This window comes from Aspergillus wentii (genome assembly GCF_001890725.1).
Source record: "Aspergillus wentii DTO 134E9 unplaced genomic scaffold ASPWEscaffold_3, whole genome shotgun sequence".
NCBI classification, from domain to species: Eukaryota; Fungi; Ascomycota; class Eurotiomycetes; order Eurotiales; family Aspergillaceae; genus Aspergillus; species Aspergillus wentii.
In genome coordinates, this window is record NW_024467834.1 from 538665 (window position 1) to 551354 (window position 12690).

The following is a 12690-nucleotide window of genomic DNA, read 5'->3' on the forward strand; positions in this document are numbered from 1 at the left end:
TGGAACGAAGGATTCACGGAAACACAGGAGGAACAGGGCTATTTCGATCGTGATTTTTAGTGTTCATGACCAATTTCCGTATTAGTTCGTATCGCTTCAGCCTTGGGGAGAGCTCCTCTCCGAATTTTTTTTATACATTCTTGCACTCATATCAGTTAGAAATTCCGTTCAACTTTCAATTCTCTTCTACAACCATACATATTCTATTTAGTCCTTTGGAATAGAAATTCTCGATGCCTAGGGAGGCGGTGTCCCTTTTGGCCCGAAATTGAAAATCATCACTTACTATTGTCCACGATCTGCAACGTCATTTTGCGTGTTTCTGCGGCTCCGCCCCAACACTCAGTTTTGACTGAACCTCAGCCTCGTCCTCAGACTATTAATATTCCACCACCCCCCTTTAGCCCTATCCATGCACGGGTCACAGAAACACAAATGTGAATAGGGTCATTTATTGAGGTGTCGAAAACAAACAACCCTCTTTCTCTCTCTTAGAACCGTACAACTTTCGATCGCGCCATGACCCCCACCGCCGAATCTTACCCATCGTCGTCAAGGGTAACGCCGTATCTTATCTACCTTGTGTTCATCGCGACATTAGGACCGCTTCAATTTGGATATCATCTGGTACTTTAATAGCTTATTGTTAGAATCGTGTTTGGTTAATCGATCGCTTGCTAATCACCGAATCTCGCGACAGGCGGAACTCAATGCCCCCCAAACGGTGGTCACCTGCGATAGCAACAGCATCATCCATCCGTACCAGAAATTGGCAAGATCCCAAGGCCTGCCACCATGTATTCCCATGAACGCCTCTCAATTTGGCTTCGTTTCTTCCATCTATACTCTCGGTGGTCTTTTGGGCGCCCTGCTAGCCGGACCTGTCTCCACCCGATTCGGACGTCTATTCGCCCTACGCGCCACAACCATTTTTTTCATCGCGGGGCCCATCGCGGAAGCACTTGCGCCCACCAGCTATATAATGGGCATTGGTAGATTGCTATCTGGTGTTGGAGCAGGTGCTGGTATTGTTGTTGGGCCGATTTATATCTCCGAAGTAGCACCACCCAGTGGCAAGGGTTTTTTTGGTGCCTTCACCCAAGTCATGACCAACGTGGGTATTTTGATATCACAGACCCTGGGTTACTTTTTGAGCAGAGAAAGTAAATGGAGAATTATACTTGCCGTTGCTGGAGTGATTGGACTGTTGCAACTTATTGGTCTCTTCTGGTTGCCAGAAAGCCCCGTCTGGCTTTCGGAGCATCAAAAGGCGGGAGTGGCCAGGAAGGTGCTGCAAAATATCCGAGGCAGAGACACCGATATAGAAGGAGAAGTTGAAGAGTGGGATGACTCTACGCGGTCCGCAGATGGGTCTGAAGAAGCCGAATCCCTGCTTGCACACTCGTCGAGAGCAGCTTCCAAGCAACCTCCAGTTACGATACTGCAGGCTGTTATAAACCCTCGCTACCGCCCAGCCATTGTTGCTGTTGTGGGAGTAATGGCCGCCCAGCAGCTCACTGGTATCAATAGTATTATTATGTACAGTGTTTCCCTGTTGCAGTCCTTTATCCCAACGACTGCGACCCTGTGGGCCGTGGTAATTTCGGCCATGAACCTCGTTATTACTCTTGCATGCACACCGTTGCCAGATAAGATTGGCAGGAAACCCTGCCTTCTTATAAGCATTGCTGGAATGGGTATCAATTCCGTCCTGCTGGCTTGGGGTATCTACTGCAACCAGAAAGGCTTGTCCGCATTCGCCGTCGTGTTCTTTGTTGCTTCCTTTGCTGTTGGCCTGGGACCTGTGCCATTTATCCTAGCATCTGAGCTCGTTGGACCTGAAGCCGTTGGCGCCACGCAAAGCTGGGCGCTGGCAGCCAACTGGATCGCGACCTTTGTCGTGGCACAGTTCTTCCCGATCCTCAACGAAAAGATGTCAATGGGGAAGATTTACTGGGTCTTTGCGGCCATGGCTGCAGTTCTCGGGATGTTCATCTACTCGTTTGTTCCGGAGACAAAAGGAAAAGCCAATGCCGATGAGGTTTGGGGGAGAGAAGAAGAGCGTCGAAGAGTGGATTAAATCTAATATATAATACTGTTATACCACGAATTTTATGAATCTATACTATCTATTTTTGCAAGTGCTGTATCTAACCGACTAATATAATCATCTTACAACACTATGATGCCAACGCTTTTCAACGACTTTTGCCTGACAGACAACCTTTCTCCAAAGTCTGCTTAAATCCTCTTTGTGGATCCCCACGAAGATCAGTAGAGCTCTATGTACAGAGAGAAATGATTTCCTTGAAACGATGGTTAACCTACTGACTTGCTTCCATCGCAGTCACGACAATATACCGACTCAGCCCATGGCACGAACTGCCAGGCAACACATACTCTTGGCTATCCGCATTATTCACCACGACTTGTTCCTGGACGTTCAAATTGATTCCTTCGAGCCAGGGTCGACTCTTTAGACAGACATACTATACAATCTTTCCATGTACACTATTTTCGCTGGGTAGTCTTTCCGATTACTTGGTGGTCAGTCAATCATCTACGAATCCCTGGACACGGAAAGTGATGATCCATGTCTTTCTTGCTTTTGCGACAATTTCCGAAGCAGAATGGAGATTTCATAGGGTCTGTACCACGTCTATTCCACCGACCTTGATTATTACTGACACTTCTTTCTTCCAAAAGACACATGAAACACAGTGGGATGTATTCCCTATACACAGATGCTCTCGACGGTGCCTTTGGCCCCTAAGCCTTATCGCCATGGTATGGATGACACTATCCATAGGTATAAGAGTACTCTATGGACTTGACATCGATACGCCGCACACATGTCTCGTCCACTGCATAGAGCCAGGGATAGAGCAGGGACCTTTATCATCCGTCGTTGCCGAAACAATTTTTCAAGTATCCTAAACCTCAGCAGTACTGGTATGCTTGATTCTGCCTCTGGCTTTTATTAAATGAGGACCGTACTGACTAGATGAAGATTGCAGATATCCTTGACAAGGAAATATTTTCGCGAAAAAGGTCAGATAGAGGGGGTAATTGTAACAGACGAGATGGCGGCATTACCACTAGAATACAACTATGCATTGTCAGAGATTCATTATCAGGGCGCTCTCTGGATGCTTTCATATATTCGTCGAGAATAGTTCAATTGGCAGCTGATGTATAGTTCCACGCGACAGGGTTACAACCAAAGATGATCATCTGCCTCGGTTCGAGGATATGTGAAACTACTGAGAAAACACGGATGGAAATGGCTTTGATTCGATGGCGATGCGGGGCAGGGGATGTCATGACTTTGAGCACAGGCAGGCGTGAGGTTATACATGGTCGCCTGAATATTGGGGCAGTCGATATCTCGTAGGGCAGTACCCCTCACGCTAGAAAGTGAAACAGCCACAATGCCAGTGCTTTATCTGTTGCAGCCAATAGCATGTAGGGTATGATGCTCATATTTTATCCATTTATACACAGTGCATGATGGATTATATACATGCAGGCGGAATATGTACGTCCATCCTTGACTCCACTGCCATCTAAAATGATCCACATTGTTAGAGTCGGGAGGTGCGGATGAGTCTTTTTTGGGTCTTAAGGGGGGGAATTCTACGACCATGAATACGACAACCACATTAGGTATGCCACTGTAACGCCAAAAAAAGCGAGACACAACAATAGGTTTATGTATCACAACATGTGCATCCGCATACATAAAATAGAAACCCTGAAGTCCTAGGCAGCCATTTTCAGGTCCACCACGTTACAACCAGTGGATCACTCAGCTTGACGTCGTTGGGGACAGAAAGCGGCCAAGTTCCTTCAACCGGCGGTTCCGTATCCATAAAGCAGCCATTAGCCCTTCATTAGCATCAATGTTGTTTAAGACAGGCGGTGGATCTGGAAGTTCTTCTGGTCTGAGCACTCGAAGCTCTCCTGCTCTAGTTGCCTCTAAGCCTCGCTCGGTCTGCTCGAGGGTCTTATCCTTCCCCCCCGCGCTCTGGGGCTGTTGGTAACTTGTTTACTATGATTGACTCTGCCGTGTTCTCGACGATATTACGAGAGGCATAATAGCCCATACTAATATTTCTGCGTATCTATTCTTATTTCTCCTCTGCTTACGTTTCTTGTTTCAAACCCTGAAGTCTCGTTCCCTCTTTATCCGCCCCATCCCCGACCTGGGTTTCTGGTTCTTCCCCTCATTCCCTCTTCTGGGAAATGCTCGCTGTGCGGTTCGTTTAAGGCGGCAATTGTTATTGCACCATCTTTGAATTCCCTGTCCCCAGTTGCAGTAACCTGTTCCCACCCTTCTGCCTTTTGATCCTTGGCTATCGTGCGTGTGGTGGCTCGCTAGGTCTTGTTGGCCCTCTGATCGTCCCGAACAGATCTTAGATCGTCCCCGGGACTCGAACCACACCGCGACAACACTGGTCGTCGGAAAGCCTACGCAAGGCGACTCATTTCGTCATCACCATCCTCAATTCACTGTCCTGCTTCAGCTTATACCCCCTCTCAACCGTTGACGCCCTTCTTGGGTTTCGCATTCTTCGGATTCGACGCGACGTGTCCTTCGTCTTTTGCCTCAACATCCCCGCACCTCACCATACACCGCCATGGTGCGCCTACCGATACCACAACGTTTAAGCTCCCATCTGAGCAGGAGCAATACTCCTACGCCTGGTCAGAGTAGAAGTACAAGTCCTATGAGGCCCGCAGACGCCAAGCAGATAGTCCTCAAGGTCGCTGTGTTAAAAGTGAGTGGCGGTGCTCTGTCGTCCGCTTACCGAGGGCTAACACGACTTGTCACAGGGGCGGAACCTTGCAGCTAAAGATAGAGGAGGGACAAGTGATCCGGTAAGTTTTCTGCCAAGAATGAATGAAGCTGGAGGAAATCCGGGCTAACTGATGGATTGTTTAGTATTTGATAGTAACTCTCGGAGACGCCCGGCAGTCGACCCCCACGATATCCAAGACCCTCAATCCAGAATGGAACGTTTCCTTCGAGATGCCCGTCAGTGGGGTCCCGTTGTTGGAGTGTATTTGCTGGGATCATGATAGATTTGGAAAGGACTATCTGGGAGAGTTTGATATCCCTCTCGAGGACATTTTTGACGAGGGTGATACTCACCAGCAGGTGAGTGGCCGCAATTCCTTTAGCTACTGATTGAGAACTATAGACTGATGGATCCATTCAAGCCAACTTGGTATACACTCAAATCGAAACGAAAGCCGACAAAGAAAAAGGATAGTAATGTGTCCGGGGAGATTCTTCTGCAGTTCACCTTAGTCGATACATCGAACCCCCTGGCTCCTTCTAGGGAGACATATCAGAAATTCAAGAGCTTGGTTTGTGCAGGGGAAGATGAGGATGATATGGCAAATGTTCCACCGCATGAGCTGGACGATGAGGAATCTTCCGACGAACCCGACGATCTCGCGAAACCCGAGGTTGCTGAGAAGCGGAGAAGACGGAATCGTCTGGCGCGGTTGAGGCGGAAATCACTGGCAGCCAGAGCTTATCAATTCTCTGGTGTCGGAAATGGAGTGCAGGGCATTGTGTTTATGGAGATTGTCAAGATCGTAGATCTTCCGCCGGAACGAAACGGTAAGGCTCTATCAGAGTTATGTTGTGAAATCGCGCGATTACTGACATGTAACTCTAGTCACGCGGACTTCCTTTGACATGGATCCGTTTGTCGTGACCTCGCTTGGAAGAAAGACACTCAGAACGCCAGTGATTCGCCACAATCTGAACCCGATATACCATGAAAAGATGGTCTTCCAGGTCATGAAGCATGAGCAATCTTATACTATGAGCTTCACCGTGATGGACAGAGACAAGTTCTCTGGAAATGACTTTGTTGCTTCGGCCGGATTTCCACTCCAAACTCTCATCCAGGCCGCTCCAGAGGCAGACCCCGATACAGGCTTATACAAATTCCTAGATCCATCCCTGGACCCAACGGGATCTGAGGAATCTACTCTCGTCTCCAAATCTGAGGGCAGATCTGGAGTTAGCCCGTCCCCATCGACGAGTAGCTTATCGAAACTGCCCAAATCGCGCGTGAGGTCGAGAAGCTCAGTTGCTTCGTTATCGGCTCAGTCGCAACAGGACCCGCCGACGTCAGTCCCTCAGAAGACCTCAGCCCCTCAACTAAATGTTCCCGAGGAGGAAAGTGGTGATTCATTGCTTGTGCCCCCGGCCATCAATGTCGAAGGTGGTGCAATCGCCCCGCTCGAAGAAGATGGCCTCCCGGTGTATAAAATCCCTCTCATACTCAAGAACAAAGAACGGTGGGAAGACAAACACAGCCCGGAATTGACGGTCAAGGCAAAATACATGCCATACCTTGCGCTGCGGCAGCAATTCTGGAGGCTAATGCTTAAGCAATACGACGCCGATGACAGCGGCCGGATAGACAAGGTTGAACTGACCACAATGCTCGACACGCTTGGCTCAACACTGAAGGAGTCTACAATCGATGGCTTCTTCGACCGATTCCGAGGGGAGAATGAACCCAGTGAAACGCAGGATCTGACCTTTGATCAAGTGGTGATTTGCCTTGAGGACACTCTTCAGGCTCTGCAAAAGGACCCCAGGACGGTCATCAAGAAGCACACACCATCCTCCACTGGAAGCCAAGAAAGCGAAGAGCATTCCAGCAGTGGCGACGAGATTGCTGTTGAAGACCCATCCAACACTGACCCCCACAGGATACCTGTGCCAATACTGTCCAGTGAAGAACAGCCTAGTTCGAATGAGGAGGACCTTCACCCGGATGACCTGGGCGACGAACGTGGCGAAGAGCATGTTATTGAGATCCGCGAGTGTCCGCTTTGCCACCAGCCTCGACTTTCAAAACGCTCCGATGCGGATATTATCACCCACATTGCCACCTGTGCAAGTCGGGACTGGCGACAGGTTGACAATCTTGTGATGGGTGGGTTTGTTACCTCTAGTCAGGCCCAGCGCAAATGGTATACGAAGGTCATCACGAAGATTTCTTACGGTGGATACAAATTGGGTGCAAACTCTGCCAACATCCTTGTTCAGGACCGTATCACCGGGCAGATCAACGAGGAGCGTATGAGTGTGTACGTCCGATTGGGCATCCGACTGTTGTACAAGGGGCTCAAGAGTCGAGAAATGGAAAAGAAGCAAAGTATGTCTTGTGAAATCAGTGAGATTGGAGAAAAAAGCTGACATGACAAACTACAGTTCGCAAAATTCTCAAGTCTATGAGTATTAAGCAGGGTAAAAAGTACGACGATCCCGCCTCAGCAAGTCAAATCCAGGATTTCATCAACTTCCACCAATTGAACATGTCGGAGGTTCTGCTGCCCATCAATGAGTTCAAGACTTTCAATGAATTCTTCTATCGTCAGTTGAAGCCAGATGCTCGTCCTTGCTCGGCCCCCGACGAGCCCAGGATTGTCGTATCCCCGGCCGACTGCCGCTCAGTTGTTTTTGACCATATGAGTGACGCCACCGGGATCTGGGTCAAGGGTAGAGAATTCTCCATTGAAAGACTTCTCGGCAACGCTTACCCCGAGGATGCCCATCGCTACAAGAACGGAGCTCTCGGGGTATTCCGTCTTGCTCCTCAGGACTACCACCGCTTCCACATTCCCGTGGATGGCGTCATGGGCACCCCCAAGACAATCGAAGGCGAGTACTACACGGTGAACCCGATGGCGATTCGCTCCGCGCTGGACGTATACGGAGAGAACGTCAGAATCCTGGTGCCGATTGACTCGGTTGCCCATGGGCGGGTCATGGTCGTCTGCGTCGGCGCAATGATGGTCGGAAGCACAGTGATCACCCGTCAAGCTGGAGAGCAGGTGACCCGTGGTGAAGAGCTCGGATACTTCAAATTCGGAGGTAGCACCCTCCTGCTTCTGTTCGAGGAGGGAATGATGAACTTTGACCGTGACTTGGTGGACAACTCCAAGGGTCCTTTGGAAACTCTGGTATGTATAATTGGATTGTCCATTTGTCAAACTCTATAAGCTAACATCGTTTTTTAGATCCGAGTAGGCATGGCCGTGGGCCACAGTCCCGACCACCCCCAATATGAACCTGACATGCCCAAGAAGGCAGAGAACATCACAGTTGAAGAGATGCAGGCCGCCAGGCGTAGAATCGAAGGCAGCTTGACTCCCTTGACTGATGAGGCCCCATATTCTCAGTGACCATTGCATGTGTGAAGCATATTTATTTTAGCGAGATATCTTGAGGTCATTTTTTATTTTTGCTCATGTTATTTTTGCTCATGGCGTTTGGGTTGGTTTTCATCATAGCGGTGGTCTAGGCAGTACAGTACATATAAGCGTTGCAGTTGAAGACATGGCTACATGGATATTTACATAGAATAAGGAGTACTTTGAAGGATTTGAAGAGAATCAAGTATTTTTTAGACTCTTGCTGCTGTAGCATCTTCTGGGGTGGAGGACTGAACCCCCCACAGTTCAATAAAAGAGTAGCCAGATAGATATATCCTCAGCTCATGCAGAGTACAAACAAGACCTGCATCCTTATCACGTGCGCCGCCTAGGTATGAAGTGCAGATCTTGCCTTGCATCACCGGCATGACATGACCACATCCTCGAATTGTAGGATTTAAATTTTAAATCCCGGATATATTTCCCTCGGCGCGCGGGTGACCCTTCAGACGTGTCACTCGGAGCGACCTGCCCAAGGCAAAGGGGCGCTGGCAGAGATGTATATGATCTGCACCATTTTTCCATGCTATGCTCATGCTACCAATTTCATCAATCCATTTCACATAACCGTGATTATTATTATAACTCGGTGGGATATCCCCATAGCAACGCGCTTAGTTATCTTCTTGCCATCTGTGCAAATTTGTCAATATCACATCCAACTAACCTGTACCTCTATTCGGCGGGGTAGTTAAAAGTAAAAAAACTCACCTGTGTCCACACTTCAAACAAGTATAAAAAATCGTACTTCCCTCATCCGCACTCCTCAGTTGCACCTGCGAATAGGTGACATCCTTCGAAGGACACTTGACACAATCCACTTCGATCTTGGGCCCGGATCCGATCGTCTCGCGGGTGACTTCCTGGGTGTATGATTTCACTTTGTTGCGGAGGCGCGAGGGGAAATTTTCCGAGACGGCGACTTGGGTGTGGGAGAGGGCGTCGTCTTAATAAAATTGGCTTGTTAGCTAAATCGCAAAAGAAGAAGTAAAATATAGTAGTAAGTAGCAGTTGTACATACTCTTTGCGACTCTTCCGCAGAGCTCACACTCCAAGGTATCTTGGGGCGAGTTGTCGAGGAGATTTCCGCAGTCGGAGCAGAATTGGACGACCATGGTTTCTGTATTAAATGGAGGGGTGCAAATTAAAGGAAGGATAAGTTTGCGCTCTGTCGTTTTTATCTTTTGAGGTCCGCAATGGAGAGTCGAAGATAAAAAAAAGTTTGGAATCGGCAATTGTTCCTTGGCACGTGATTTATGCAGTGTGAGTTGTGTTTGCTTACTAAACATGCTACTTAGTTATGTCCATCCTACTGGATGATCTGCTTGGTGTTGAGCGCAGCTTATGTCTGTCTTTTCAATGTACTGTTAAAACAATAAGCATCACAGTATAGTTCTCTGCTGGATTCAAGACAAGTGAGAGTCTGGCATTTAAATGACAAGACCAGTATGCACAAAGACACTGTCCTCGAAGCATGATGCTAGAAGGGAGAAAATTCAGGGTGTATAATTAGAGATACGGCGGCTGAAAACAAGAGTTAAGCATAGATATAGAGGGCCATTGTTTGCCTGAATAAGGCTGCTGCAAGGAGAGCTGATCAGATAAAGATGGAAGCCGTTTAGTGGTTGAGTTGATGAAGTCGAGATGGTTAGAGAATAACATGTATTACTTTTTAGATAGCCTCAATAGAGACTTGTAAATGAAAATAATGAAAATAACAAAGTCTTATATTCTTACATTCATCTTAACAATCATCGATTCTATTCAGAGTAGATAGACTGTCACTCCCAAAACGGACTAGCCCCGACCCCCCACGCGCCACGACCAAAACAACCGCGTGCTGCGGCGACTTGCAAGAGCAAATCCCCGTCAACGACGCCAAAACGGCCAGCTCCTACCCGCGCAAGGAGTCCAATTATCCAGCTCCAGACGATTCTTGCGGGTGTTGCTTGCTTTTGCTTCATCCGACCCATGTCGCCGTCACTTTTGCGACTGTTCAGACGTTGAGGCGCGAATTCTGGAAACCCGAGTGACCCCAAGACCAGACACACGTCCCTCCCCCGTCACCACCACCCTGACCCGTTCCGCAGTGATTTGCAGTTGCGACACCTCCCCCCTCCAGCGCGCAACGATATCAAAGGGGGTTTTGTTTGGTTTGAGGGTGGTTAGAAAGGGAAAATAATACTGAGACGACTGTTTCGATTGACATCGATACCCCCTTTTACGTGTTACATCTGCCGGCGGGAAGTCGACGAAAAACTTGTGCATTCCATTCACAACAAACCCGGTCGCGGAATTACATTCACTCATTCAACGACACAAGTCAATTGAGAGAAAAGAGGGAAAATTCGGGCTTGGATATTTCTTTTTGCTGGCTCTTTTTCGATACTCGAACCACGCACCCCACTTGTCTCAGTCCTGACATGACCATCACTGTTTTGGAAACACCCAAGATTAAGACGAAGCGTCGCGAACCTCTGAAGACAATTGATATGGCAGCGACTCAGGCGCAGGCGCGTCCTGCGCCTTCTGCTGCGCCTGGCGGGACCGGCAGAGGCAGACCGAGAAGAACGAGTTCGCGGTTGAGCATGAATCAAGAAAAGGAAGAGAATACCAAGGGCGACGAGAAGAAAAGAAAAGCCGGTGAGTTTGGATGGGTAGACAATAAAGTGAATACGGGGGTGGGGTGCTGATTTTTTTCTCCTCTACAGACTACGATGAAGACGAAGGCTTTCAGTTCAAGCGGATTACGTCCAAGAAACTAAGACAATCGATAGAGGCGATTCCGGAAGACCCTCAAGCGGAACCGGAGAATCCCCCACAGTCATCGCCGAAAAGAGGCCGGCCAAAGAAACAAAAGGCCGAACCCGTCGCAGAGACCAAGACAAAAGCTAGCGAAGGTGCAGTTAAGAGGCCGGCACGGGGTACCGCCAAAGCTGTAATAGCGGAACAAGACACACAGCCCGGGAGTGCTCGACGCTCGACGCGAAAAAGTGAGGATCTGGAGGCTGGAGCAGAGAAGAAACGAAAGAAAGGCCGGCCAGCGAAAGCGAAGCCTGAAGAGCGAAACCCTGAAGAACGCAGACCAGAACGGAGACCTGAAGAACGGAGGTCCGAGGAGCGGAATCACCAGCAGAATGGGGAACAGCGGAATGGCTTCAAGTCTCCGGAGCCTCAGCAAACGGCCAAAATTGCGTTACCATTGGCCGATACGCCGGTTATTCAGCGGAACAAGGAGATGAGAGGAGCAGGAAAGTCAAGCAAAGGGAATCGACGGAGCAGTTTAGGGATGAGAGGGCGGAGAGCCAGTTCCTTGATAGACTCTGGCGCATCGAATGGTGGGTAGAAATGCTCGAAAGCAGTGATATCGTGCTAATCAGTCTACAGCTTTACCTCACAAGGAGGTTGACACGGCGGATTTCTACAAGCACATTGCCAGCGACGGGTTACCCGAGCCCAGGAGGATGCGACAGCTTTTGACCTGGTGTGGTACTCGGGCAGTGGCAGACAAGCCTTCAGGGTCTGGTTCAGAAGATGCCAGTGCACGATTAGCAGGTATGTGCTGGAAGTGATGGTTAGGAACAAAACTGATGTGTTGTAGCCCGAGTGATTCAAGAGGAACTCCTTAAAGACTTCTCGATGAATTCCGAGCTTTCGAATTGGTTTGGGCGAGAAGACGTGACGCCTCCGGCGGTTGTGGTGAAAAAGCCAAACCCGAAGAACATTCAAAACACCGATAAGATTAAGGAATTGGAAGAGCAAATACAGAGGTGAGGACCACGGAATCCGGTTTTTTTGAGCTCTGCTGACATCATTGGGGAAAAGACTACAACGAGAAAGGCATTCATTGAATGCAATTCTTCGACCACCGTCGATTCCGCAGATTAAACCGCCAATATCGAAACAGACCGAGACACCGCTGGGTGACCAACCCCCGTTGCAACCCGAATCTTCAACAGAACCGACAGAATCACATGCATTGGACACTAAGATTGACCGGTCGTTATTAGAACCGTCACAACAAGCGATATTAGCAACGCTAGAACCAGAGGCGACGAAACATCCGAGCACACAGCAGCAGGAGGATTCGTCCGGGCCAACCGAATCCCTCCCATCGATAACGCCATCAGCCATTTCGTCACGACTGTCACGAATTGCCACCGGGCTCGCACCGACCCTCGATTCACTGGCCGCAGGGGTGCACGAGATTGAGCTGTACCGGGCCATGTCAGACGCAGTATCGTCGCGGGTCCTGCGCATCTGTGCAGAGCGACTCGAGGAGCGCGATGCACGGAACGCACTACGGCGGTTAGCGATTGAAGGGGGGGAGGACAGCAAAGAGCCCAGGCGCGTCGAGCGACGGCGAGAAGATCTGGGCGTTATCTTGGGAGCATTGAGTCGGGTGGAGAGGCGGTGAGACAAGAGAGTAGTGGGGGGTTG

General features: G+C 49.2%; 4 protein-coding genes across 4 annotated transcripts; 3 read left to right on the forward strand and 1 right to left on the reverse strand.

Moving 5' to 3' along the window:
* The first annotated feature begins 145 nt into the window (after window positions 1-145).
* ASPWEDRAFT_38084 (putative MFS glucose transporter) lies at window positions 146-2184 on the forward strand. Its single transcript, XM_040834829.1, has 2 exons — window positions 146-627; window positions 701-2184. Exons 1-2 carry the CDS (start codon window positions 520-522, stop codon window positions 2078-2080), a joined length of 1488 nt encoding a protein of 495 aa, XP_040690182.1. The 5' UTR covers window positions 146-519; the 3' UTR covers window positions 2081-2184.
* A 2456-nt stretch (window positions 2185-4640) lies between these two features.
* On the forward strand, window positions 4641-8220 carry ASPWEDRAFT_109150 (putative phosphatidylserine decarboxylase Psd2; the record flags this gene model as incomplete). The annotated part of the gene is made up of 7 exons (XM_040828058.1): window positions 4641-4781; window positions 4837-4881; window positions 4946-5161; window positions 5197-5632; window positions 5691-7190; window positions 7247-7998; window positions 8056-8220. 7 exons carry the CDS (start codon window positions 4641-4643, stop codon window positions 8218-8220), a joined length of 3255 nt encoding a protein of 1084 aa, XP_040690183.1.
* Window positions 8221-8957: 737 nt separating this feature from the next.
* ASPWEDRAFT_107014 (DNA-directed RNA polymerase I core subunit RPA12) lies at window positions 8958-9365 on the reverse strand (the record flags this gene model as incomplete). Its single annotated transcript, XM_040827854.1, has 2 exons — window positions 8958-9196; window positions 9272-9365. 2 exons carry the CDS (start codon window positions 9363-9365, stop codon window positions 8958-8960), a joined length of 333 nt encoding a protein of 110 aa, XP_040690184.1.
* A 1308-nt stretch (window positions 9366-10673) lies between these two features.
* ASPWEDRAFT_107047 (Mis12-Mtw1 family protein) lies at window positions 10674-12667 on the forward strand (the record flags this gene model as incomplete). The annotated part of the gene is made up of 5 exons (XM_040827855.1): window positions 10674-10893; window positions 10962-11588; window positions 11638-11805; window positions 11852-12020; window positions 12076-12667. 5 exons carry the CDS (start codon window positions 10674-10676, stop codon window positions 12665-12667), a joined length of 1776 nt encoding a protein of 591 aa, XP_040690185.1.
* Between the last annotated feature and the right edge of the window lie 23 nt (window positions 12668-12690).

Coding starts and splice junctions, on each gene's coding strand:
- ASPWEDRAFT_38084 (XM_040834829.1), top strand. CDS start 520: ATGACCCCCACCGCCGAATCTTACCCATCGTCGTCAAGGGTAACGCCG. Junction 628..700: donor TTCAATTTGGATATCATCTG/GTACTTTAATAG, acceptor ATCTCGCGACAG/GCGGAACTCAATGCCCCCCA.